The sequence below is a fragment of the Bubalus bubalis genome, chromosome 1 (assembly GCF_019923935.1).
Source record: "Bubalus bubalis isolate 160015118507 breed Murrah chromosome 1, NDDB_SH_1, whole genome shotgun sequence".
Taxonomy (NCBI): Eukaryota; Metazoa; Chordata; class Mammalia; order Artiodactyla; family Bovidae; genus Bubalus; species Bubalus bubalis.
In genome coordinates this window covers 164,331,805-164,357,141 of record NC_059157.1, presented here as the reverse complement: position 1 = coordinate 164,357,141, position 25,337 = coordinate 164,331,805, and the positions used below count along the sequence as shown (strand labels likewise).

Here is a 25,337-nt window from a genome sequence, read left to right as displayed (position 1 = left end):
TTCCTCTGCTTTTAATGCAGGTGGAGCAAAAGCCACAAGCCCTCTTTAGAGTTTAAGACAATTAAATATGGCTGCAGGGACAACCCAAAATATAATCTCCAAACTTCTCAGACTTCATGTGAGTTTTAGTGCACAACAGGCGCCCCTTGATTCCAAATGTGTTGTCAAATTTTTCTTTCTCAAAAATCCCAGATTCATCCTAAGTCAAAAGCCAAGCATACAGAGAGTTAACTATAATATGCATAATAAAGTGCTTGTCAGTGATGTTAATGGGAATCAATATTCATGAGCAGTACATGGTCTCATGTCCTAAATAAACTCTAATTAGGAGTATACCTCACTTCTGTTCTTCCTCTAAACTCAGATCAGTCAATCAGCAAGAACAGCACAGCTCTAGATAAATGGGAAGATAGGAAGCCAGACACATGACATCATGACATATCTAAAAGACACAGTTAAAGAATCATGAAGAAACAGTATAAACTTGATCAAAGACAGAGATGAAGGAAGAGAAGATTTCTGCAAATGAAAGATAACTGTTTTTCTTTCCCCTGTAAGCGTGTATTTTATCATTTCCCCCTGTCAAACAGAATCTTGATTCACGATGTACAAGAAGAGGTTGAAAAACAGTTTGATGTTAAAGAAGATAACCCAGGCAGGCACAGCTATGCAAAATATAATAACTGGAACAAGGTATCGTATAAAACGCCTGCACTTCCAAAGAAAAAAATGTCACCCTCAACATTTGTTGTCACTTAGTTGTCTTTTATTCTAATCTCTCAAAACTGGTTTTGTTCCTAAGATTGTTGCTTGGACTGAAAAAATGGTGCATAAGCATCCTAAAATGGTCTCTCGTATCAAAATTGGAACTACTGTTGAAGATAATCCACTGTATGTTCTCAAGGTAAAAGTAATTCAAGAACTACTGATTCTTACTATTGTCCAAAAATATGAATCGAAGAGTTACTTTGTGACACAACTAGCTAGTTTTTATTTACTTGTTGTTTATTTTTGGCTGTGCTGGGTCTTCATTGCTGCTCCGGCTTTTTCTCCAGCTGGGGTGAGCAGGGGCACTTCTGTGGGTTTTTCATTGCAGGGCTCCCAGGCTCTAGAGCATAGGCTCAATAGGTGTGGCACAGGGGCTTCGTTGCTCCTTGGCACTTGGGATCTTCCTAGACCGGGGATCAAACCCATGTCTCCTGCACTGGCTGGCAGATTCTTATCTACTATGCCACCAGGGATGGCCCTAGCTAATTTTTAGACAATAAAAAGTCTTATTTCTTTGAAGAACATGTAAGCTTTAGACAACCATTCAAGAATAGAAGTGACAGATGGTTTTAGGTGGGACCAAGAAAGTCTATGAATAAACCACTTGACAGACACAGTGGACAAAACCAGACAAGTTTCTTATCCTATATCTTTATTACAAGAGCATATGATGTCCTGGTGTATAAAACAGTTTTTCATCCATTAAAATTCAGGGAAATGGACAGCTAAATGTCAAGCAGAAAAGAAATTTAAGAATCATATAATTGTAGGAGTCCAGTACAGTAAGTGAGGCATTTTAACTGTGTTGATAGGGATTTCTGTCTATGACTGAGTTGACAACTGCCATTCAGCTGCTGCTGGATTTCTGTACATCTGAAGACATTGCTCCCTAAAGCATCCTCTCAGTAACCGAGAAGCCCTTCCCTACTCTGAATTCCCATCCATTCATGCTCTCCAACCACTCAAAACAAATATAAATTCTCCAAATGACAGCCCTTCAAATATCCAGCCCTATTCCTCCTCCCCACCGCAACACAACCACAGAGTCTTTCCCACGTCTTGTTTATGAAGTAAGAAAAACAAAAGAAAATGGCAGAAACAGAAGCAACTTTATAATCTATATCACAGACCAAAGGATGTTAGCAATAAAATAAGAAAAACAATAGATTGTGATTTTAAAATTAATTTATTTAATTTAATTGGAGGCTACTTTACAATATTGTGGTGGTTTTTGCCATCGACATGATTTTTTAAAACTCTAAAAGCCACTCTGACATGAAGAAAAATTTTTGAAAAATATACTGTGAAATAGATGATGCATTATTTTAAAGATACGTACCATGGTCCTCCCCGAGAAAAATAAGTGCACACACAGTGACTTATGCAACAGGAGACAGGTGAAATAATTGCTTTGAGACTATGATTGAGTTCTTGGACAACAAGAGATCAGTGTGTGAGTTCATGTAAAATAACATCTCAAATTTATTTTTTAAAAGATTGCAGGAAAGGATAAAAGAAGAAAGGCTATTTTTATGGACTGTGGCATTCATGCACGAGAATGGATCTCCCCAGCCTTCTGCCAGTGGTTTGTCTATCAGGTAAGCCAACTGGAACATTCACACAATTCTCCTTTGACTGTCAAGTCTCCAGCACTTCACCAGGTGGCAACACCCCTTTACAAATGAGCGCAGGTCCACTTAACTACAAGAGCCCACATTTGGTGCTGTCAGGGAATAAAACACTCTGGATTTTACTCATCGTTAAGGTTTTTTTATAAAATTGACACCTTCCTTCAAACTTCTTGAAATCCAGATGATGGCTTATTAAATTTTTTTTTAAAAATTGGCTATAATATGGTTTATCCTATAGTTAAGTATGGAAAATCTGAAACTATCTTTATACTTAAAATCTACAAAATTGACCTTACTTCAGTGAATTCAAAGCACAGAACACTAGTTCCCACTTAGATATTTAGTTGCTACACACACTTTTAGAAGTTTCATACTTAAATTTCCTTTCCAAGTGAAAAATAACTCACTTTTTAAAAAAGTAAATCCAGTTTATGGGCTTCCCAGGTGGCATAGCAATTAATAATCCACCTGCCAAGCGATGCAGGTTCGATCCCTGGGTTGGGAAGATCCCCTGGAGAAGAAAATGGGAACCCACTCCAGTATTCTTGCCTGAAGAATTCCATGGACAAGAGGAGCCTGGCAGGTTACAGTCCATGGGATAGCAAAAGAGTCAGATACAATCTAGTGACTAAACAACAACAAATCCTGTTTATAAGTTTGTTGTTCCTCTCACTCTATTTCTACTGTATTCTGATTCCCACGATCTTTTAACTCTCTCTTTTCTGCCAACTTTTGCATATAACATGCTGCTGGAATACGGCATCACAACCACTTTCAGGGCAAGTTTATTTCCACTAGGAATGAATCTGCCAATCAAACTGATTTATCCCTGCAGTTGTTTTAGTTCTTCAGCTGAGGGCTCTGCTTACTTAAGCCATAAAGGAACACACAAGATAGGCCTATAAGAAATATCTTTTCTTGGGACTTCCCTGCGACCTAGTGGCTAAGAGTCTCAGCTCCCAGTGCAGGGGTCCCAGGTGCAAACCCTGCTCAGGGAACCAGATCCCACATACCACAACTAAAGATCCTACTTGCTGCAATTAAAACCTGACACAAATAAATAAACTTATTTTTTAATAAAAAGAAACATCTTGGCTCTAGTGCAGATAAACGTGGAAGAGATTGTCCAAGAATAATGAGAGAATTTAGTTAGCCAAAAAAGGCCAAATAATCAGAGAAATTTCCATCTGATGTGAGAAAAGTTGACTGGTCAATCTAAATATTCTAATTTTTTTATTAATAGAGTGTTTTTCTCTTTAATCCTACTTATAATTAATTCATGAATCCTCTCCAGTATTTACATGTTCTTATGCTTACACACTCAACCTCTATTTACCTAAAAATGTGAGGATAAGAATCTACTTAAATTGTACTGCTAATTTTTCAATTGGCCTCCATTCTTTCTATGAAATGTATCTTGCATTCTACGTTTGGAATGCTACTAGTCTTGGTAATTAAATGATCTTTTAAAGAATATCTGGGTTTCCCTTGTGGCTCAGCTGGTAAAGAATTTGCCTGCAAAGTGGGAGACCTGGGTTCTATCCTTGGGTTGGGAAGATCCCCTGGAGAAGGAAAAGGCTACCCACTTCAGTATTCTGGCCTGGAGAATTCCATGGACTGTATAGTCCATGGGGTCACAAAGAGTAGGACATGACTGAGTGACTTTCACTTTAAAGAATATTCAGTCAAAAGTTATGACCAACCTAGACAGCATGTTGAAAAGCAGAGACATTACTTTGCCAACAAAGGTCCATCTAGTCAAGGCTATGGTTTTTCCTGTGGTCATGTATGGATGTGAGAGTTGGACTGTGAAGAAGGCTGAGTGCCGAAGAATTGATGCTTTTGAACTGTGGTGTTGGAGAAGACTCTTGAGGGTCCCTTGGACTGCAAGGAGATCCAATCAGTCCATGCTGAAGGAGATCAGCCCTGGGATTTCTTTGGAAGGAATGATGCTAAAGCTGAAACTCCAGTCCTTTGGCCACCTCATGCGAAGAGTTGACTCATTGGAAAAGACTCTGATGCTGGGAGGGATTGGGGGCAGGAGGAGAAGGGGACGACAGAGGATGAGATGGCTGGATGGCATCACTGACTCAATGGACGTGAGTCTGAGTGAACTCCAGGAGTTGGTGATGGACAGGGAGGCTTGGCGTGCTGCGATTCATGGGGTCTCAAAGAGTCGGACACGACTGAGCAACTGAACTGAACTGAACTGAGTCTGAATAAGTGTCAATTTTTCTGTCATCTATTTGGGTCATTTATCTTTATGCAGTTTAGGTGAAATATGTTTGAAATAATGTGACCGTGGGCAAATGACTTAAGGAGTTGTTGTCATTACAATTATAACCACAGCTCTCCATATGGTAACTAAACTTTATACCAATACCTTAATTTTTTCCTACTCCTCCAGGCAACCAAAACTTACGGTAAAAACAAGATTATGACCAAACTCCTGGACCGGATGAATTTTTATGTTCTTCCTGTATTCAATGTTGATGGATATATTTGGTCATGGACACAGGTACTGATCTGTAATCTCCTGTTTGAATTTAGATAATATATTATTTACTGACTTTCATGCACATTGGGGCTTCCTAGGTAGCACTAGTCGTAAAGAATACATCTGTTAATGCAGAAGACAGAGCCGATGCAGGTTTGATCCCTGGTTCGGGAAGATTCCCTAGAGAAGGGCATGGCAACCCACTCCAGTATTCTTGCCTGGAGAATCCCATGGACAGAGGAGGCTACAGAGGCAGGCTACAGTTCATAGGGTTGCAAAGAGAGGGACACGGCTGAAGTGACTTAGCATGCATGCAAGTTGATTGTTAGACATTAAGTTTAAGGTTTAGCTAACCAATTAATTCCAATTCAAAAACTCAATTTAGACTAAGGACAGCATGATTTCCTGGTTACACAGGAGTCCTTGAAATAATATGAAATTTCTGCTCCTGAAGCTAATAATGGAGAAAAATAAAATAAAGCAGTAATTATAAAGGAAATGTATGTTACACAATATGGTGAAAGTATTTATAGCTAAGAATAAAAGTCACTTAGAGACATTATGAACATACTGACTTCAGAACCAAAGTCACTGTATTCAATCAATTTGGGACAGAATCTGAGGTGAAATAATTATATCAAAAAAATCAATAAAAGAGTGACACAGGTATCTGTCTTTTATGAGAATTCTTTATGCCCTGCTGTTGCTAAGATTAATTTTGAGATTTCAGACTGATACTATCACAAAAAGTTCTTTTCTGAAAATTATGCTCCAACAATCACAATTTGACCTGTATTATATCTGAATCTGTAAATGGTAAAAGGTGTAATGAAGTTAAAATTCAAACTACAGAAAATTTCAGAACATCAAGGATTACTTTTTAATACTCAGAACTAAACAACCGTTTATAATAGTAATATAAAAACAGTGTTTCTGAAAATATTATAAGAAAAATTTATATTTTCTTTAATGAGTCTCAGGCTAACTAGATAAATTTCAAATAAAGCTATAGATACCTGCAGAGAGAATCTGAAATAATCAAACTGAAAAACGTAAACTTGTGTAAACACTTCCATCATTCAATCCTGTAGAACCGCATGTGGAGAAAAAATCGTTCCAGGAACCAAAATTCCAAATGCATTGGAACTGACCTCAACAGGAACTTTAATGTCTCATGGAACTGTAAGTAGCAGGCAAGATCTCAAGGGAAATAGCTATAAAGAGTGTTTAGACACCAAATTTAGTTAAACTATCTACTTATTTTAGGAAAGATAGGTATTCACTAAGCGTTAATTTTCTAATCTAAAAAATGAAAGATACATGTCCATCCCAAACTTCATAACTATCCCATCTCCCCAGCTTTCCCCCCAGCAACCATAAGTTCGCACTGCTGTATTCAAAATGGATAACCAACAAGGACCTACTGTACAACACAGGGAACTCTGTTCAATGTTATGTGCCAGCCTGGATGGGAGGGGAGTTTGGAAGAGAATGAATACATGATATATACACACGGTTGAGTACCTTGCTGTCCACCTGAAATTATCACAACATTGTTAATCACTATCCCAATACAAAGTAAAAAGTTTAAAAATAATAATAATAATTGTAAAAGAAAGCTATAACTAAAAATAAATGAAAGATAATCACCACTACTTTAGAAGTATTATGAATGTTTTGTTGAATGGGAGGAAGTAAGGGGTAGGATTGTTTATAAAACCATCTCTTACTTAATATATCTAGTTTGCTAAAAATCAGGTGCAACCCAGAAATTCATCTGAACAGAGGTCTCAACTCCCTTCCTGCCCTGGTCTGATAAAATTTGACAAATACCAGTGGTCAGAACCAACAAATAGGCAGTTCCTCGAATGTTTAGTGAAAAGAAATATCTGGGGCAAAGAAAGTGGAAAGGTTTCATAGAAAAGCAGAGGCCTGCTACACCAGATGATATACTGCTGCTACACAAATATGATTTTATCTACACAAATATGATTTTATGATTTTACACTCATTCAAGGAGAAACTACCAATACCCCAATTCATAAATTTCTTCTTTATCTAATACTGTTGAAAATATCACCTCAGCATCTAATTATATTCTACCATAATGAATATGATAAAAGCATATATCCCTAAGTGAAAGCTGCCTGTGAAACAGATTAAAGAAACTCAGACTCAAAGAAGGCAATGTACACCAGCCTCCAACAAGTCAAATCTGAGGCTGAACTGGAACTGACTCCAGGCCCCTAGCTACTTCTGATGCATTATTCCCATGACCCTTAGAAACGGAAGGAAAATAAATAAGGCTAAGACTAAGAATAACAAGTGGGCTAAGTCTGTCATACTCTGTGTCATGTGTTCAAAGTACTGTATAGTGTCTGTAGCACCAGGGACACTGGGGAAGCCCTATAAACCTGGAAGACTAAAATGTTAAAAAAAAAAAAAAAAGTGAATCTATATCGAAAGAGGTAGAGGCTGTACTGGGGGGTAGGAGGAGAAGGAGACAGATTTTGATCTCAATCCTCCATGTCCTCTGCAGCTTTCCCTAACACCAATGATCCGTGTCAGGAGATCTATCGGGGTCCTGCACCAGAGTCCGAGAAAGAGACCAAAGCTGTCAGTGACTTCATTCGAAGCCACCTAAAATCAATCAAGGCCTACATTACCTTCCATTCCTACTCCCAGATGCTGTTGTTTCCCTACGGGTATACATCAGAACTGCCACCGAACCACAAGAACCTGGTATGTAGGGAAAAGCCTGCGGTTTATGCATTGGTACCACCACTGCCTTCCAGTCTGCTCATCATTAACAACTTGGGTTATTTTGAAAAAAATTCGCATTTTAATACCAAAGAAGAAACTAGTGAAGTCTACCTTAGAGTTAAAATCAGTCTTTAGTTAGTTTTTCATGTGATAAACATATATAGATAATAAAACCTTTTGATGTGATTTTAAGATAAAGCCACTATGAAGAAAGGTCTAACCTACCAAAGTAGAATTCCATTACTATCCAGATGACTATGTAGTTAAATGTCATAACATAAAACATAAAGAGCAAGAGCCTAAGACAACAGCAAATACATCTTGCTATTCCTATCCCAAGACATCAGATTTAAGGAGAGTCATTGTATTTTTATCTTCTTGGAAATTATATTAATTAATTAATTTTAAGCTTCTGAACCAAAAAATATACTCTCTCCAAAATTTTGATCCACTTGGACTGCAAGGAGATCCAACCAGTCCATCCTAAAGGAGATCAGTCCTGAGTGTTCATTGGAAGGACTAATGTTGAAGCTGAAACTCCAATACTTTGGCCACCTGATACGAAGAGCTGACTCATTTGAAAAGACCCTGATGATGGAAAAGATAAAAGGCAGGAGGAGAAGGGGACAACAGAGGATGAGATGGTTGGATGGCATCACCGACTCAATGGACATGAGTTTGGGTGGACTCCGAGAGTTGGTGATGGACAGGAAGGCCTGGCATGCTGCAGTCCATGGGGTCACAAAGAGTCGGACATGACTGAGCGACTGAACTGAACTGAACTGAAGCATTCTTTTCCTTTCTATGAAAACTAGTTTGACCATGTTAGCTTAAAAAAAAAAAAATTCTGCATATGAGAGATATTAAATATGTCTAACTGCTACAGAAGAAATAAAGCAGAAAACATTCAATGTCCCAGATCCCATGGGGCTAGCAGATATAATATCCAGTAAAAGCTGTAATTATATTCTGCCTCAAAAAAAATTTTTTTAATTTTTTAGAGGTTACAATTGTCCTTCTGACTTCAGTCAACTGTTTTCAACATTTCATTTTGAGTAGGAGCAGAGATTTGAACCAGTAATTAAAACTTTCTGTGTATATACCATAAATCTACAGGTAATATGTGGTCCATATGTGATCTGACTTTGGGAAAGACAAATATCTGATGCCAAAAAAACCTCAGAGGAAAAAGAAAGAATATATTTTTTTAGAAGGAAGGCCAGAAGGCAGAAAGGAAAGAGGAAGGGAGAGAGGAAAGAGAAGTGAGTATAAAAGAAAGACAGAAACAGAAAATGAGAAATGACTTTACTGTATATAACTAATTTCACATTTAGAAGGCCTCACATTAACAACTGGAGAAGGAAATGGCAACCCACTCCCATATTCCTGCCTGAAGAACTCCACGGACAGAGGAACCTGGTGGGCTACAGTTCATGGGGTCACAAACAGTTGGACACAACTGAGCAACTTTAACTCACTCACATTAACAATATTTGTATCTTACTTTAAACAAATTTCTTAGTCATTTGTTTTATTTTTATCTTCAAATGTCAAATAACCAGTAAAACTGACCTTTTTTAATCCCCAGTAAATTAATTGCTTTTACATAGTATCCAGTTACTCTACTCTAACTTCCTTTTCTCTCCAGGCCAAAGTTGCAAAGATCGCCACTGATGTTCTATCAACTCCATATGAAACCCACTACACCTATGGCCCAATAGCATCAACAATTTGTAAGTTTTTCCTATTACTGTGTCATTTCCCCTACTTCTCTTTTACAGATATTAAGGAAAGCTAAAGAATTCATAAAATAGAATTAGAACATATAGAATTGCTAATTTAAACCAGTTTTAACAGGAGATTCTGAATTATATGTGAACTCAGAAGATAGATTCTACCTTTTGAGAGGATAAGATTTTTCTAGAAGCAAATTATACTGAACCTTTACAAGGTGACAAGGTCAACAGGAATAATTACATCAAGACAAATTTACAGTTTAATTCTTCCACCTTCCTATTCTCTACCACCACCACCACCACCACCACCACCAAAGCTGTGGCAGAGTCCACCTTTTTTTTTTTTTTCAATCGTTTAGCTTTGACTGGACTCTTTCTCCCTTGGCCTTGTCCCTATGCAAGCACAGTCTTTCCCCTAGCTCCTAGTGAGTAAATAGGTAGGCCAACAGTTTCGGCCACTTTGATCATGTGAAAACAGTCTCCAGTGGCTCTCATCACAGTTTCCTACTGTGTTCAGCTGAAATCTACACGGTGAATTAAGAAAGGAGGTCCCAAGGTCCTAGTTCTGCTGCCTTTTTTTTTTTAATGTCTCAGAACCACTTCTTATTCTTCACTATTTTTAAACTTTCATTGTCTTTCCATTTTGTTAATTATAGATTTAAATTTCTTACAAGTCAGGCACTGTGCATAGCCCTTGATTTTCACTATCTCGGTTACTCCTCAAAATATTCTATAAGGTATGCAGTACTTGTAGCCAGCTTAATGGGGATACAAGCTCAGGTTTTTAAAAAAAAAAACAAAGTCCATGATCTTAACCACTGTACATATACTCATTTCCCATTTGGTTTTACAGCTAAAATAACTAGGCTTTTCCATTTCCAAGCAATAAAAAGAAATTTATTTGGTTTTCACCAAAGACCCTTAATTCAGATCTTAGGAAGTGAGACCATTTCTTCTTCGATCCCACCGAACTTAGTTTGGAAATTCTTTAGTAAAAACCACCTTTTCTCCAAACTATTCCCAAGCTTCAGTCCTTATGCCCAAACTTTACAAGAAATTTCTAAGAAACTGCTTATATAGTCTTAACTTCCTAACAAAATTTAATTCCTCAAAAGCAAGGATTATACTTCAGAGGTCCTCTCAGATCATATAATCTCTAGTACAGGGCATGGAACAAAAGCAGAATTGATTCTCATAAATTTACTCAATGAAATGGTGTCATAACTTGTCCAAAAGAAGTGAACATGGATTGAAACCACAACAAAACTAGACTTGATATAGAGTGACCTATATTACTCTCTAGAGCCATGATAGCCAACATTTTTAGCACAAAGACTATTGCTTAACTTTTAAACATTTCATGGATCAACTCACCAGCACTAAATACAAATGATTATTTCCAATATACATTTGGAATGTGCGGATTGAAAAAATAAACATGTGCATTCTGTGGGTTCCATGTAATAACTCTACTTGGCCATACATTATAAACCACTTCCCTAGCCCAAGCTGAAAGAATAAACTGTAACTCAAAGTCTATATCCTCAACAATTGCTGTGGAATTTGAAAATGCTGCAGTCATCGCAGCATTTCTAGAGCCCATTTACTGGAGGTTCCCTTGGTGGAATTGGAAAAATGACTTAAAAAGCCAGACAAGTTCCATTCTTAGAGAACATTCATTAGCAATCACATATCAACCAGCTGTGAGCTTAAAAGGGCTGAAGAGAAAACACAGCCAATCGGCAGCATCCAAATAGATCTTGCTGCAACATAACCAGGCCAGGGATTCATTACACATACAAGTGGATAACAAGATTTCAAAACAGGTGATATACCCAGCTATATGAGTGGACAAAAGTAAGCAAAGAACTGAAGGACAGAATCTCAGCCTACTTAGTGGATACTGGGAAATAGCATGGCCAGATAAACCAGCCAGGTATGATGTAAGACTAATTTCTACATCATAATGAGGGAAAACACACAAATATTCTTGGCAGCAAAGAACAAAGGGTTGCGAACAGGAACAAACTTTGCAAATGGCAGCTAGGGCATCAAAGGATTATTACTCTCACACTTTCAATATACATACATGTATACACACACATACATACATACATGTATATACATATGTGTATATGCAAACATATGTGTATGTGATGTGTATTTGCATGTATGAAAATTATGAGCATACTAGAGCTATGCATTTGCATTGCATCACAATCATAATAAGCAAGAATTTATGGAGCCCCTGCCTAATAGCCCAGCACTTGGACCTTTGAGAAATAGATGAAAGACACAACAACTGCAATCAAAGAGTTTCCTTCTAACTGGGAGGAGGAGATGCCTAAAGATAACACAGCTCCATGCTATCAGGTCACTTTAAAAATGGGAGGATAAAGAGGAATTATTATTCTATACAACTGTGTTGTATTTTAAACTTTTTATTATATATTATAAAGATTTTTTAAGCAATTCAGATTTAGAAAGAATTACCTCTTCCATATACGGGCATCAGCAACTTGATAGATGTATAAAACTCTAAGGAGTCACTCCTTTAATAAAGCATTTGATTAAATGTTAATCAAATATTCATGAGAAGCAGGGGTAGCCAAGCAGTTGACTTGGTAAGAATAGAGAAGAGATGCACCCCATGATTAAAGTTTAGTCATTCCAGTATTCTAATTGTCATTTAACATGTTCCAGGATTTGGGGGAAGCAACTAGCATTTACCAGTATTTTTCTCTTTGATTTGATGGAGACAGAAAAAGAAGACTGAGAGAGCATTTTTAAAACCCAAACTGTGGAAAGATCCCTGGCCTCCAGAAGAACATAAATATATCTGCAATTTTAACCTAATAAGCAAATAAGTTCAAACTGTAAAATCTAAAACCAGGAGGATACCTAGATGATCTAATTTATGGTTCTCAAGCCTGACTTCTAATTAACATTATCTGAGGAGCTTTTACAATATGCAGATGATCAGGTCCTGTCCCCAGAGATTCAGATTTCATTAGTCCATGATGAGATCCAGGAATCTGAATTTTCTTAAAGTGGTTGAAGCAATTCTAAGATGAAACTAGGGTGGAGAACCACTGATATAAGCTAAACCCCTCATTCATAAACTATGAAATTGAGATATAGAAAGATTTGATCCCTTAGGGGCAAAATAGGGTAAAAAATAAGCATTCCAGATCACAAACTGTAAACCATGAAGCACACAAAAATTGATATTAAAAGATCATGAAATGCTTATATTTGCATACTGACAGCATAGCCAATCCTTTACCATCTTAGAAATAACTGAACATAGTGCCTGGTTAGCAAGAATACTTCACTGAATTGATGGAAACCAAGAAGTTTGCATCAATAATATCATCTGTCTATGGGTCACATCATGAATTAAAAAGTTAATTTCAAAGTGCCGTTCTTGTTGCCTTCCTACACATCAAAATCTCTAGCTCTGCTCTTGTTTCTCAACTCTAGAGTACTGTTCTCTATACTCTTTCAGTTCAGTTCAGTTGTGTCCGACTCTTTGCGACCCCATGAACAGCAGCATGCCAGGCCTCCCTGTCCATCACCAACCCCGCAGTCTACAAAAACCCATGTCCATTGAGTCCATATTGCCACCCAACCATCTCATCCTCTGTTGTCCCCTTCTCCTCCTGCCCTCAATCTTTCCCAATATCAGGGTCTTTTCAAATGAGTCAGGTCTTTGCATCAGGTGGCCAAAGTACTGGAGTTTAAGCTTCAACATCAGTCCTACCAATGAACACCCAAGATTGATCTCCTTTAGGATGGACTGGTTGGATCTCCTTGCAGTCCAAGGGACTCTCAAGAGTCTTCTCCAACACCACAGTTCAAAAGCAACAATTCTTTGGTGCTCAGCTTTCTTTATAGTCCAAATCTCACATCCATACATGACTACTGGAAAAACCATAGCCTTGACTAGACAGAACTTTGCTGACAAAGTAATGCCTCTGCTTTTTAATATGCTGTCTAGGTAGGCATAACTTTCCTTCCAAGGAGTAAGCGTCTTTTAATTTCATGGCTGCAATCATCATCTGTGATTTTACAGCCCAGAAAAATAAAGTCAGCCACTGTTTCCACTGTTTCCCCCATCTATTTGCCATGAAGTGATGGGACCGGATGCCATGATCTTAGTTTTCTGAATGTTGAGCTTTAAGCCAACTTTTTCACTCTCCTCTTTCACTTTCATCAGGAGGCTTTTTAGTTCCTCTTCACTTTCTGCCATAAGGGTGGTGTCATCTGCATATCTGAGGTTATTGAGATTTCTCCCGGCAATCTTGATTCCAGCTTGTGCTTACTCCAGCCCAGCGTTTCTCATGATGTATTCTGCATATAAGTTAAATAAGTACAGTGACAATATACAGCCTTGACGTATTCCTTTTCCTATTTGGAACCAGTCTGTTGTTCCATGTCCAGTTCTAACTGTTGCTTCCTGACCTGCATACAGGTTTCTCAAGAGGCAGGTCAGATGGTCTGGTATGGCCATCTCTTGAAGAATTTTCCACAGTTTATTGTGATCCACACAGTCAAAGGCTTTGGCATAGTCAATAAAGCAGAAATAGATGTTTTTCTGGAACTCTCTTGCTTTTTCCATGATCCAGAGGAGGTTGGCAATTTGATCTCTTGTTCCTCTGCCTTTTCTAAAACCAGCTTGAACATCTGGAAGTTCATGGTTCACATATTGCTGAAGCCTTGCTTGGAGAATTTTGAGCATTACTTTACTAGAGTGTGAGATGAGTGCAATTGTGCATTAGTCTGAGCATTCTTTGGCATTGCCTTTCTTTGGAATTGGAATGAAAACTGACCTTTTCCAGTCCTGTGGCCACTGCTGAGTTTTCCAAATTTGCTGGCATATTGAGTGTAGCACTTTCACAGCATCATCTTCCAGGATTTGAAATAGCTCAGCTGGAATTCCATCACCTCCACTAGCTTTGTTTGTAGTGATGCTTTCTAAGGCCCACTTGACTTCACATTCCAGGATGTCTTTACCACTCTACATTTTGAAAAGAAGAAAATCAAGACCCCCGAATTTGTAGCTCAACATCCAATATCTATCCACTAAGACATTTGAACTGAAATACAAGGGGCAATAGATGTGGGGAAAGAAGAATTTCAGTCCATGCCCATGCATCTAGAGCTTCAGCTCTTGCTGAAAAAAGAATTTTGACTCTTGTTGACATAAAAGTGCATGTTTTCGTTTAAAGCATATTGATATGTTTTTAAAAACATGCAAGGTAAGCCACCCGTGTCACTGTATGTGGATTTCTTTGGAATGAAACCAGATTGTTAGTTCAGTTCAATTTTATTTTGACTTGTTTTGAGTGTATTACAGTGAGTTCCTTGTGCTTAACATGCCTTGAAAAGAGTAGGAAATTTTCTTCTTATTGTCAATATTTTAAGAAAATGTTGTGAGCAGAACAAAAGATTACCTTTTGGTTAAGAGGACTACAGATTGACATATGGTGGGTAGGACACTACAATGGTTAGTCATACAAACCCTGAAGACGTGCAGCTTGGGTCTGATTCCTCATTCAAGCACTTACTAGCTATGGGTCCTGTTTTGTAATTGAAGTATTTTTTTTTACTTACACTATTAGCATCAGGCTTAAAGTATATTAATTCAGTATTTTTGCAGATTAATGGTTATTACAGGTTATTATAAGATAATAGCTATAATTCCCTGTTATACAGTATATCCTCATCACCTATCTATTTTCTACATCTATGTTGTCTTTGAGTAAACTGCTTAATTTCTCTGTGCCAAAATTTCCTCTTCTATAAAACAGCAATTGGTGCCAAATCATAAGGTTTTGCTAGGAGTTAATGAAATGAGTTACCATACATAAAGCACTTAGAAGGGTGCCCGGTATTTAGCAAGTGTTTGTTATTATATTTTATAAATATATCCACATATTTTAGTGGGTACAGATGGAGATAAATAAAAGGCTAAGCAACATGTTCAACTGAGTTGTATAATAATATATTCTTAACACGTAAAAAGCTTTCAATGTTGTATTTATTTTATGTCTTAATATAGTTTTTGTTTGCAAATTTAAGGTTTCAAAGATACAAAAAGTGGTATCATAAAAGAAAATGTATTACACTCAATAACATCACACAATTCTGAAAAATCACAAATTACATAAACTCTCAATCACCACCATTAATCTTAATGAGAGATGTCACATAAAGTAAATTTGTAAAAATGGAATATCCATATTCTTTAACTCTTTGAAATCACAGCAGTTTACTTAACTGCAAATGGGAGGCTGGTACAGCTAGAAATTGGCCATGTTTATTGAAATGTCTAGCACACATTGGAGAAGGAAATGGCAACCCACTCCAGTGTTCTTGCCTGGAGAATCCCAGAGACGGGGGAGCCTGGAGGGCTGCCATCTGTGGGGTCGCACAGAGTCGGACACGACTGAAGCGACTTAGCAGCGGCAGTAGTAGCACACTCTAAATCATCATGCAAGACACAACCCCTATTTTCCCTACCTCCATTGCTATAGAACTCTTACCTTTATGTTCTTTTTTTTCTAAACTTAAACTCAACTCTAGCTGAAAATGGCAGCCTTCTTGATTACTAAAGCTAGTGTATTTATCTCAGCTAACATGCTCCAAAAACTCCCTGCAACACTGAACCTTGTTGATATACCATTCTTGCCACTCCCTTGGCTTCCTTGACACCAAACTCACCTGGTTTGCCTCTTCCTTCTTCTTTTCTACTCTGTCTCTGCTGACTGCCTCCAAAGCAGCTATTTTCCCCAAAATAGATATTAGGTATTTCACCAGGTTCTCTCTTCAGGCACCCCCTCTTCCTTCTTCTTTCCTAGAGAGGGAAGTGCTCTCTACCCTCACAGGCTGGAGCCTGCATTTGCCACCTAGAGGCTTCAGACGCCCAGCCAGGAGATCACCTTTCACTCATGTAGCAGTTACCTATAGGGATCAGTGGGAGCCCAGCAGCATCAGAGGAACCAACGAGATGAAAACAGCAAGTCAAAGGCTCTGAAAACTATATTAACACTGGAACCAGAAGTCACTAAAGAAGAATAGAGCCTGTATGCTAAACCTAAACAGGGTGACTGCCTGCTAAGATAGATTTCCATTAAGATTTGACATAGTAGCCAAAGTGTCTAAGATACAGTCAAAAAACACTTACCTTGACAAAAATGAAAAAAAAAATCATAGCTCGAATGAAAAAAGACAATCAACAGATGTCAACACTGAGATGATTTCAGTGTTAGAATTATCTGACAAGAATTTCAAAATCATTATCATAAAAATGCTTCAATGAGCAGTTACAGATAGCCATGAAACAAATGATAACATAGAAAACCTCATCAAAGAAATGCAAGATATAAAAAAGAAGCAAATAGAAATTACAGAACTGAAAAACACAATAACTTAAATTTTAACAACTCACTGGAGAGGATCAATAGCAGAATGAATATGATGGAGAGAAGAATCGGTTAACTTGAAGACAGAACAATCTGAAGAGAGAAAATAAGTTGAAAAAAAAAAATAAACAAAGCCTAAGGGACCTGTGGCATAATAACAAATGATCAAGCATTCATGTCATCAATTATCAGAAGGAGAGGAAAAAGAAAAGGTTGGAAAAAATTATTTGAAGAAATAAAGACTGAAATTTCCCAAATTTCCTAAACACATATACCAACATACTTAAGAAACGACTGAACCACAAACAGAATAAGTTCAAAGAAACTCACATCAAGGCACACCATAAGGAAAGTACTGAAAACTAAAGACAAGTAAAAACTCTTGAAAGCAGTGAGACAGAAATAATCTAAGGGAGAGAAACAATTCAAATGACAGCAGATTTCTCATTTGAAACCTAGAAGGTCAAAAGGAACGGATAACATTTTTCAAGTGCTAAAAGAACTATCGATCATAAATTCTATATTCAGCAAAGACATCCTTCAGAAATGAAGAGGAAATAAAGACATTCTCAAAAGAAAACTAAGAGAATGTGTTACCTGCAGACCTACGCTTTAAAGATGGGTAGGGAAAGCTCTTCAAATAAGAAATAAATAATAACAAAAGGCCTGAAACTGTGGAAAGGAAAGAAAAACAACAGATTAGGGAATGAATGAAGGATAAATAGACTATCTTTCTCCTTATGATAGTTGAATCAATATAACTCCATCTGATGTGAAGTTTAATATATGTAGAGAAGTAATTGAAACAATTACATTTTAAAAGTGGTAAGGGGGAAAGAATCTAAAGGCAAATAGGATTTCTATATATTACCAGACATGCTAAAACACTGATACCAGTAGATTGTGATAAATTATGTGTATATATTGTAATATATAGAACAACCACTAAGAAAATTATGCAAACTGATACACTCAAAAACAATATTATAAATACATCAAAATGGAATCCTAAAAATATTCATGTAACCAAGAATAAGGCAATAAAAGAAATAGAGGAATGAAAAATGGAGGGATCAAATAAAAATCAAATAGTAAGATGGTAGATTTAAGGAATATCAATAATTTACCTACATATATTAATTAAAAGGCTGAAATTGGCAGGGTGGGTTCAGAAAAATATGACAATACATGGGCTACAAGAAACCCACGTCATATATAACATAGATTGAAACCAAAAGGCTGAAAAAAGATATATCATGCAAACATTACCCAAAGGAGTGCTATACTATACATCAGATAAAGTAAATTTCAGAACAAAGAAATTTGATAGAAACAAAGAAGAATATTAGTGATAAAAGGATCAATCCACAAAGAAGACATAATGACCCTGAACAAGTGTGTGTAAGCCAATTTCACTTAGGATGCTTCTGCTAATTAATTTCCAAATCCACTTTCCCAGACACCTTCCTTTAAGACAGTAAATCAGAGAAAGGTGGCCACAACCCCTGGCTTTCATCAACCTCCCAAACTTTCCAACTCACATGTCAATGCAGAAGCAAGGCTTCACATATCCTTCTGTGTCAAACACTGTGTATTTGGCAGGTGCTGTGCACAGAACTGAGAGGGAAAAGCACACAAAGCCAACTATTGCCTCAGAGATCCTGCACAAGCCCCGCCCAGGAGTGCCCCTTACCTTCTACCCCAGGGCTAGACAGGGTTCTTACATTTTGTCAAGGCTGGACATCCAATAGTATTTCTCTGGCTGTTTCAGGCCACGCAGCTCCCCAGTGTTCTGCCACCGGTTCCCAGATCCCTAGTAGGAGGAACCTATCCCCTAACTGATGCTAAACATATCCTTTTGTCTTCCTTGCTTTACCCTTTCTTTTCCCCATCACTGCTCTCTCTGAATTTCTGTTCCTGTTAATAGCATGTGGATTTTTTCCAGCTACCCAGATTGAAATATCTATCATTTTCTTCAAATTCTGTGACTCTTCCATTCCGGCTTTCCTTACAACAAGCCCCACCAATTCTGTTCCCTGCGTGGTGACTCTATGCTAGTTCAGGCTTTCACTCCACAATACCTCCTAACTGGTCTCTTTCCAGTGCTGTTGGAAGTACAGCACTGAAATGGCTATAACTGGTTTCCAAACAAAACATTTTTCCTGACTCACCAGGCTTTCTGAACTTTGCCCACAAATTCTTGCTGTTCCGTTTTCTAGTCCAGCTGGATCTCACCCTGGTCCCTAAACCCTTCCATGATTTCCATCCTTGTGGTTCACTGGCTAGAATGCCTTTCTTCAATCCCCATCTAGAAAAATACTAGACTTTCTTCAAGGCTCTCTCCAAATACAATCTCCATCATGAAAGTGGTATTTCAACAGGTATTGACCATGAAATGTCATCCCCTTTACCAGGCCTAATCTCTTTCTTCCTCTGAATCTTCACAAGATACTGTACCTTTTCTATGATTCTTTAATAGTCTGCCACATCTCTGCTGCTGCTGCTAAGTTGCCTCAGTCGTGTCCAACTCTGTGCGACCCCATAGATGGCAGCCCACCAGGATGCCCCATCCCTGGGATTCTCCAGGCAAGAACACTGGAGTGGGTTGCCATTTCCTCCTCCAATGCATGAAAGTGAAAAGTAAAAGTGAAGTCACTCAGACGTGTCCGACTCTTAGCAACCCCATGGACTGCAGCCTACCAGGCTCCTCCGTCTATGGGATTTTCCTACTGATTTGCATATTTGACTTCTTTCCCCACCAACTCTAAGTTCCAAACACACCAATAGTATCTTCTTCATCTCTGTACCCTGTACCACCCACCCTCTACAGTTCCCAGTAAAGTCCATTGCACATATTAAAGGTTTGGTAAATACATATTGAATAACTTTAAAGCCAACCCTACCTCTCTAACAAAATATTCTTTCTCTAGAATGAATTCTCTAGAATTCATCACAACTTTGAATTCTTATCTTTTAAATCTAAAATGTTAGTATCAGTTAAACTCATTACTTTTTCTAAAACATAAGTAATTTTATATACAAAAATATATTTTTTTCTATTATGTAAGTCAAAATGTACAAAAATGTATTTATAGCATTTATATACACTTATATAAAGCTTATATATAACCTCTAGATGTTTATATTTTTGGTCTTTTTAACAAATAATATTCTTAGTAAAATTTCACAAAAACTGACATGGAAATGTTGGATTAGGGGGATTAAACACATTCCTTAAAATAACTGACTTAAACTTTCTCCTAACTAAGAAATATTTTATCCTAGCAACATAAATGGAAACAGACCTGAACTATTAGAAGGAATCTAATTTCTCGAATCTTGTATGTATTGTCCTCCCTGTGGGTTTTCAGTGACCCACCCACTCCTGAGTTAGTCTCCTCAACTGCTTGCATTTGCTCAGACCACCTCCATCTATGACAACATGCACCCAGAAGACGAACTCAATTTAGACTCAAAATGATCCAAGCAAAATGTAATCCTGAATATACAGCACATATTTAAAGCATGTGGTGGATTCTAAAGCCATGATTATTTTTTACTCAGCACTGCAACCTCCTGCACAGAGCAGCCTGGCGGGCTGTCGTCCACAGGGTCACAAAGAGTTCGACACGGCTGAACACACAGGCGTGTACTACACTGTGCAGACCACTGCTCTCGTTCATTACTGCAATTAATTGTATATATAATCATTTTTCATTGCTAATTTTACACCCATGAATTTCTTTTTCAAAAAAATGTTAACATTTGTTTCTAATTAAATATTTACTGCTTATGTTTTACAGACCCAACATCAGGTTCTTCTTTAGACTGGGCTTACAACCTGGGCATCAAACACACATTTGCCTTTGAGCTCCGAGATAAAGGAAGATTTGGTTTTCTCCTTCCAGAATCTCAGATAAAGCCAACATGTAAAGAGACCATGCTAGCTGTCAAATTTATTGTCAAGTATATCCTCAAGCATACTTCATAAAGAATTGCCCTCTGTTTGGAATCAGCCAGTTGATTCTTCTCATGCCTTTCACTAGAAAGTCACGTCTTTGCTTATACCTAGATTGGTTTCCATATCACCTGAACAGATCCTTTCTTGCTCACTGAAGTCCTATGTTATTTCTTTTTGCTTTTATTTACTCTCCATAACATCCTAACAAATAGCTTTAGGTGAAAGTTTAACCAAGTTAAGTTGTAACACAGCATAAAGTATTATTTTGAGTATTTTGAAAGGTAGTAGACTCTGGATCATGAGACGAAAATGAAAACCTTCACGTTCTTCAGAACCACTTTCACCATGTGGCTTCATCGAAATGATGAAATATGTGCCAATATAATAAAAATAAAACATATTCTAAAATTTACCTTCTGTTTTTTATAAATTATGTTCTCTACATTCCTCTATTAGTATTAATAATCATGCATTAATTCTTTCTATGCATTCTGTTAACACAGAAGAATATCTTCAATTTTTAAAAAACATTTTGCCTACATATATTTAATACAAGTAGACCATGTTTATATCTTCACAATAGCAAAAGGATGTTCTAGAAGGAAATAAAGTAGTTTATTTAGAAATGAATCTCAATGCCTTAAACAACCAATCCAGTTCTCATCAACATAATGTATATTAAATTTAAAACAGTTTAAAGTGTCATAATCAGAGGAATTACCTACCAAAACACCTCTTGGCAGTTACAGACAGTCAGAACGTCTGATCAGCTGTAATCCCTATCTAACAATGGACAGAAAAGAAGCCTGGAAATATACTACAAATTGGAAAGAGAAAGTCATGTCGACTAAGGTCAATCGGAATAACTTATTACCTTTATACATCTATAACCATATTGCTTAAGATAGTGCTACAAAATACCTTTTCCCCAACTTTATTCTTCTATATCTCATCATATGATAACACTGGTATCCACATACTGGAAATTCAGAAAGAGATGGTCGACGAGAATTTAAGGGAGATGTAAGTAGAGAGTTCCTTGACTTTCTATAAACTTCTCAAAACAATCTGTATAAAAATTTAGAGGATCTTAAAAGATTCCGAGAAACCAGGTTAACAAATAATCTGAGACATTCCTTATGGCTCCTTTAAGGCCCCACAAAAGAAAGAGTGTCATTAAATCTATAAGGTGATGGTGTATCTGATAGTTAGAAGGTAGGTAAAAGTTTCCCATGCAAAACTGTCTAAAACCTATATGCTGCTGCTGCTGCTAAGTCGCTTCAGTCGTGTCCGACTCTGTGCGACCCCAGAGACGGCAGCCCACCAGGCTCCCCCGTCCCTGGGACTCTCCAGGCAAGAACACTAGAGCGGGTTGCCATTTCCTTCTCCAATGCATGAAAGTGAAAAGTGACAGTGAAGTCGCTCAGTCGTGTCTGACTCTTAGCGACCCCATGGACTGCGGCCCACCAGGGTCCTCCGTCCATGGGATTTTCCAGGCAAGAGTACTGGAGTGGGGTGCCATTGCCTTCTCTGCTAAAACCTATATAGGGAAACCTATATAAAACTAATAAAATTGTTCTACAGATAGAGGAGGAAAATGCTACAGAGACAAAAAAAGATAAAATATAAAGCCCTGATTATAAAACTAAACTGTCCTTTATAAAAAATATAATATCTATACCTAAATATTTAGCATTCAAAACTGGCTCAGAACACAGGAATGTAAATGTGTTCCATTAAATTTGCCATATGAGAATTACACATTCATTCACAATTACTCAACTGATAAAGGACTGAAAGAAATCATAATCTTAAAATGTACCTAAAATATTTCTAATTCTATTAGGCCTTAAGGTAGTAGATATGGAGAAGGCGATGGCACCCCACTCCAGTACTCTTGCCTGGAAAATCCCATGGACGGAGGAGCCTGGTAGGCTGCAGTCCATGGGGTCGCGAAGAGTCAGACACGACTGAGCGACTTCACTTTCACTTTTCACTTTTATGCATTGGAGAAGGAAATGGCAACCCGCTCCAGTGTTCTTGCCCGGAGAGTCCCAGGGACCGCGGAGCCTGGTGGGCTGCCGTCTATGGGGTTGCACAGAGTCGGACACGACTGAAGCAACTTAGCAGCAGGTACTAGAGATAAGAGAGATAATCCCAATTGTTGAATATCATCCAGTGTTCACCCAGTTTATAAAAGGCAAAAAAGTTTTACTCACCATTTTATTTGAGCCTTTATATAGCTTAATATTTCTTTTCTCAATTAGAAAGCATTTGAGTGACAAAAAATAAAAAATCCTTACAAGATCATTCATATCTTAATTAAATACCTTTTGCATGATATCTTAGATATTTGCTTGACTTCATGTGAATTGTGAAAATAAATATGTGAAGAAAATACCTACATTAAATTTTAAAAACTAAAATTTCATTGTATTTATGGAAAAGTTTGAGTAGTCAATAGTTGATTCTTCCCTTGTCATTTCTCATTTATCAGTAAAATGACTGTGTATCCAAGTTACAAGTAGAGCTGTCTCTTCAAGTATTCTTGACAATGTCTCACAAAAAATCTTCTAAATTATCATTCCTATTCTAGTGTTCATACCACCAAATTCACTCAAGAAACATTGTTTTCTATTCTGAACATTTTTATGGCAATGATCTAGTAGCTGAGACATATGTCTTCATTACAAGAGAAAATGAAATATCTTACTGATTATTTTTAGTAGTGCAAATAAACTTTAGTTTCCAATGGGCATTATGACTTCAAACTGATTTTAAAATGCCACATCAGGGACTTCCCTGGTAGTTCAATGGTTAAGAATCCACCTGCCTATGCAGGGGACTCAAGTTCGATCCCTGGTCCAAGAAGATCCCACAAGCTTCTGGGCAACTAAGCCCAAGAACTGCAACTACTGAGCCCCTGTGCCCCAGAGCCCATGATCTGCAACAAGAGAAGCCTCTGCGATGAGAAGCCCATGCACCAATAGAGTAGCCCCGACTCACTGCAACTAGAGAAAGCCTGTGTGTAATCAAAATTAAATAAATAAACTTTAAAAAACAGTTCTAATGAGGTGGATGAAACTGGAGCCTATTATGCAGAGTGAAGTAAGCCAGAAAGAAAAACACCAATACAGTATACTAACACATATATATGGAATTTAGAAAGATGGCAACAATAACCCTGTGTACAAGACAGCAAAAGAGACACTGATGTACAGAACAGTCTTATGCACTCTGTGGGAGAGGGAGAGGGTGGGAATATTTGGGAGAATGGCATTGAAACATGTAAAATATCATGTATGAAACGAGTTGCCAGTCCAGGTTCAATGCACGATACTGGATGCTTGGGGCTGGTGCACTGGGACTACCCAGAGGGATGGTATGGGGAGGGAGGAGGGAGGAGGGTTCAGGATGGGGAGCACATGTATACCTGTGGCGGATTCATTTTGATATTTGGCAAAACTAATACAATTTTGTAAAGTTTAAAAATAAAATAAAATTAAAAAAAAAAAAGAGCCATAACAGAAGTATCTTCCCCACCCCCAACACACTGGATACATTCTATAGCTACATAAGTACTCACTGGCTAAATAAATATGAGACTTACTGACAAGAGTTTGTTTCTCACTTAAAACAAACATGTATGCTTGATTTTCTCTAGATGAAATTCCCAAAGAAACTTGCAGGAGATCACTGAAAATGTACAAGTTCTCTTTATTCTCAGGTTCTGCTGACTTGTTCTTGCTAAGTGTTTAAATTATGCTGGTCATTCAAATGGATGAATGTTGGGTTTCTGCAGACATGGGAAAAGATCAAAGACAGAGAACTTGTTGATTTCACCATGTGGTTCTCAGTACTATAAACTAACCTTTTGCCTTTAACATAGAAAATGTAAATGAAAGTTTTTCTAAAAGAGAACATGCCAAAAACCTACAATGAAATATGGTAGTATTAAATTGATGCTAATTTCCCAGGACACAAATAATAAAAAGCAGTAGCAGTAAACAATCTCAGTTGAATACTCATTTATACAAATGTCTGTAAGAAGTAATAACATCTAGAAACTGTGCCCAAGTTTATAAACTGCTACATGTGAGTTTGTGTGTTCAGTTGCTCAGTCATGTCCAACTCTTTTCAACTCCATGAACTGTAGCATGCCAGGCCGCTCTGTCCATGGGATTTCCCAAACAAAAATACTAGAGCAGGTTGCCATTTCCTCGTCCAGGGGGTCTTCCGAACCCAGGGACAGAACTCGTGTCTCCTGCATTGCAGGAGGATTCTTTACCGCTGTGCCACCAAGGAAGCCCAATTTAAGGGTTATTGATCCTCAAAAGTTTATAAGCACAACTGGAAACAAAATCCAACATAATTTGAAAAACACATGCACACATAATAGTAAAACTTAACTCCAATCCAGGGATCTCAGAGTTGCTATACGCAAGTATAGCAACTTGCGTCTCTTTTGTAGTTGTTTGTTACTATTGATTTTCTCCTTTTTTTTTAAACAATATTCAGAAAAAATACATAAATGTATATTAGATAGCTGGAAAA

At 37.5% G+C, this 25,337-nt stretch overlaps 1 protein-coding gene across 1 annotated transcript in view; it reads left to right on the top strand.

Annotated features, from left to right (window-relative positions):
* CPA3 (carboxypeptidase A3) overlaps positions 1-21,174 on the top strand; it is a 32,418-nt gene extending 11,244 nt beyond the window's left edge. Inside the window, exons 4-11 of the mRNA XM_006063129.4 lie at positions 591-693; positions 803-904; positions 2,265-2,366; positions 4,807-4,917; positions 5,988-6,078; positions 7,436-7,638; positions 9,308-9,392; positions 20,626-21,174. Coding sequence (XP_006063191.3) covers positions 591-693; positions 803-904; positions 2,265-2,366; positions 4,807-4,917; positions 5,988-6,078; positions 7,436-7,638; positions 9,308-9,392; positions 20,626-20,813 — 985 coding nt within the window. The 3' untranslated portion in view covers positions 20,814-21,174. The remainder of the gene's footprint in view (positions 1-590; positions 694-802; positions 905-2,264; positions 2,367-4,806; positions 4,918-5,987; positions 6,079-7,435; positions 7,639-9,307; positions 9,393-20,625) is intronic.
* Positions 21,175-25,337: the final 4,163 nt, after the last annotated feature.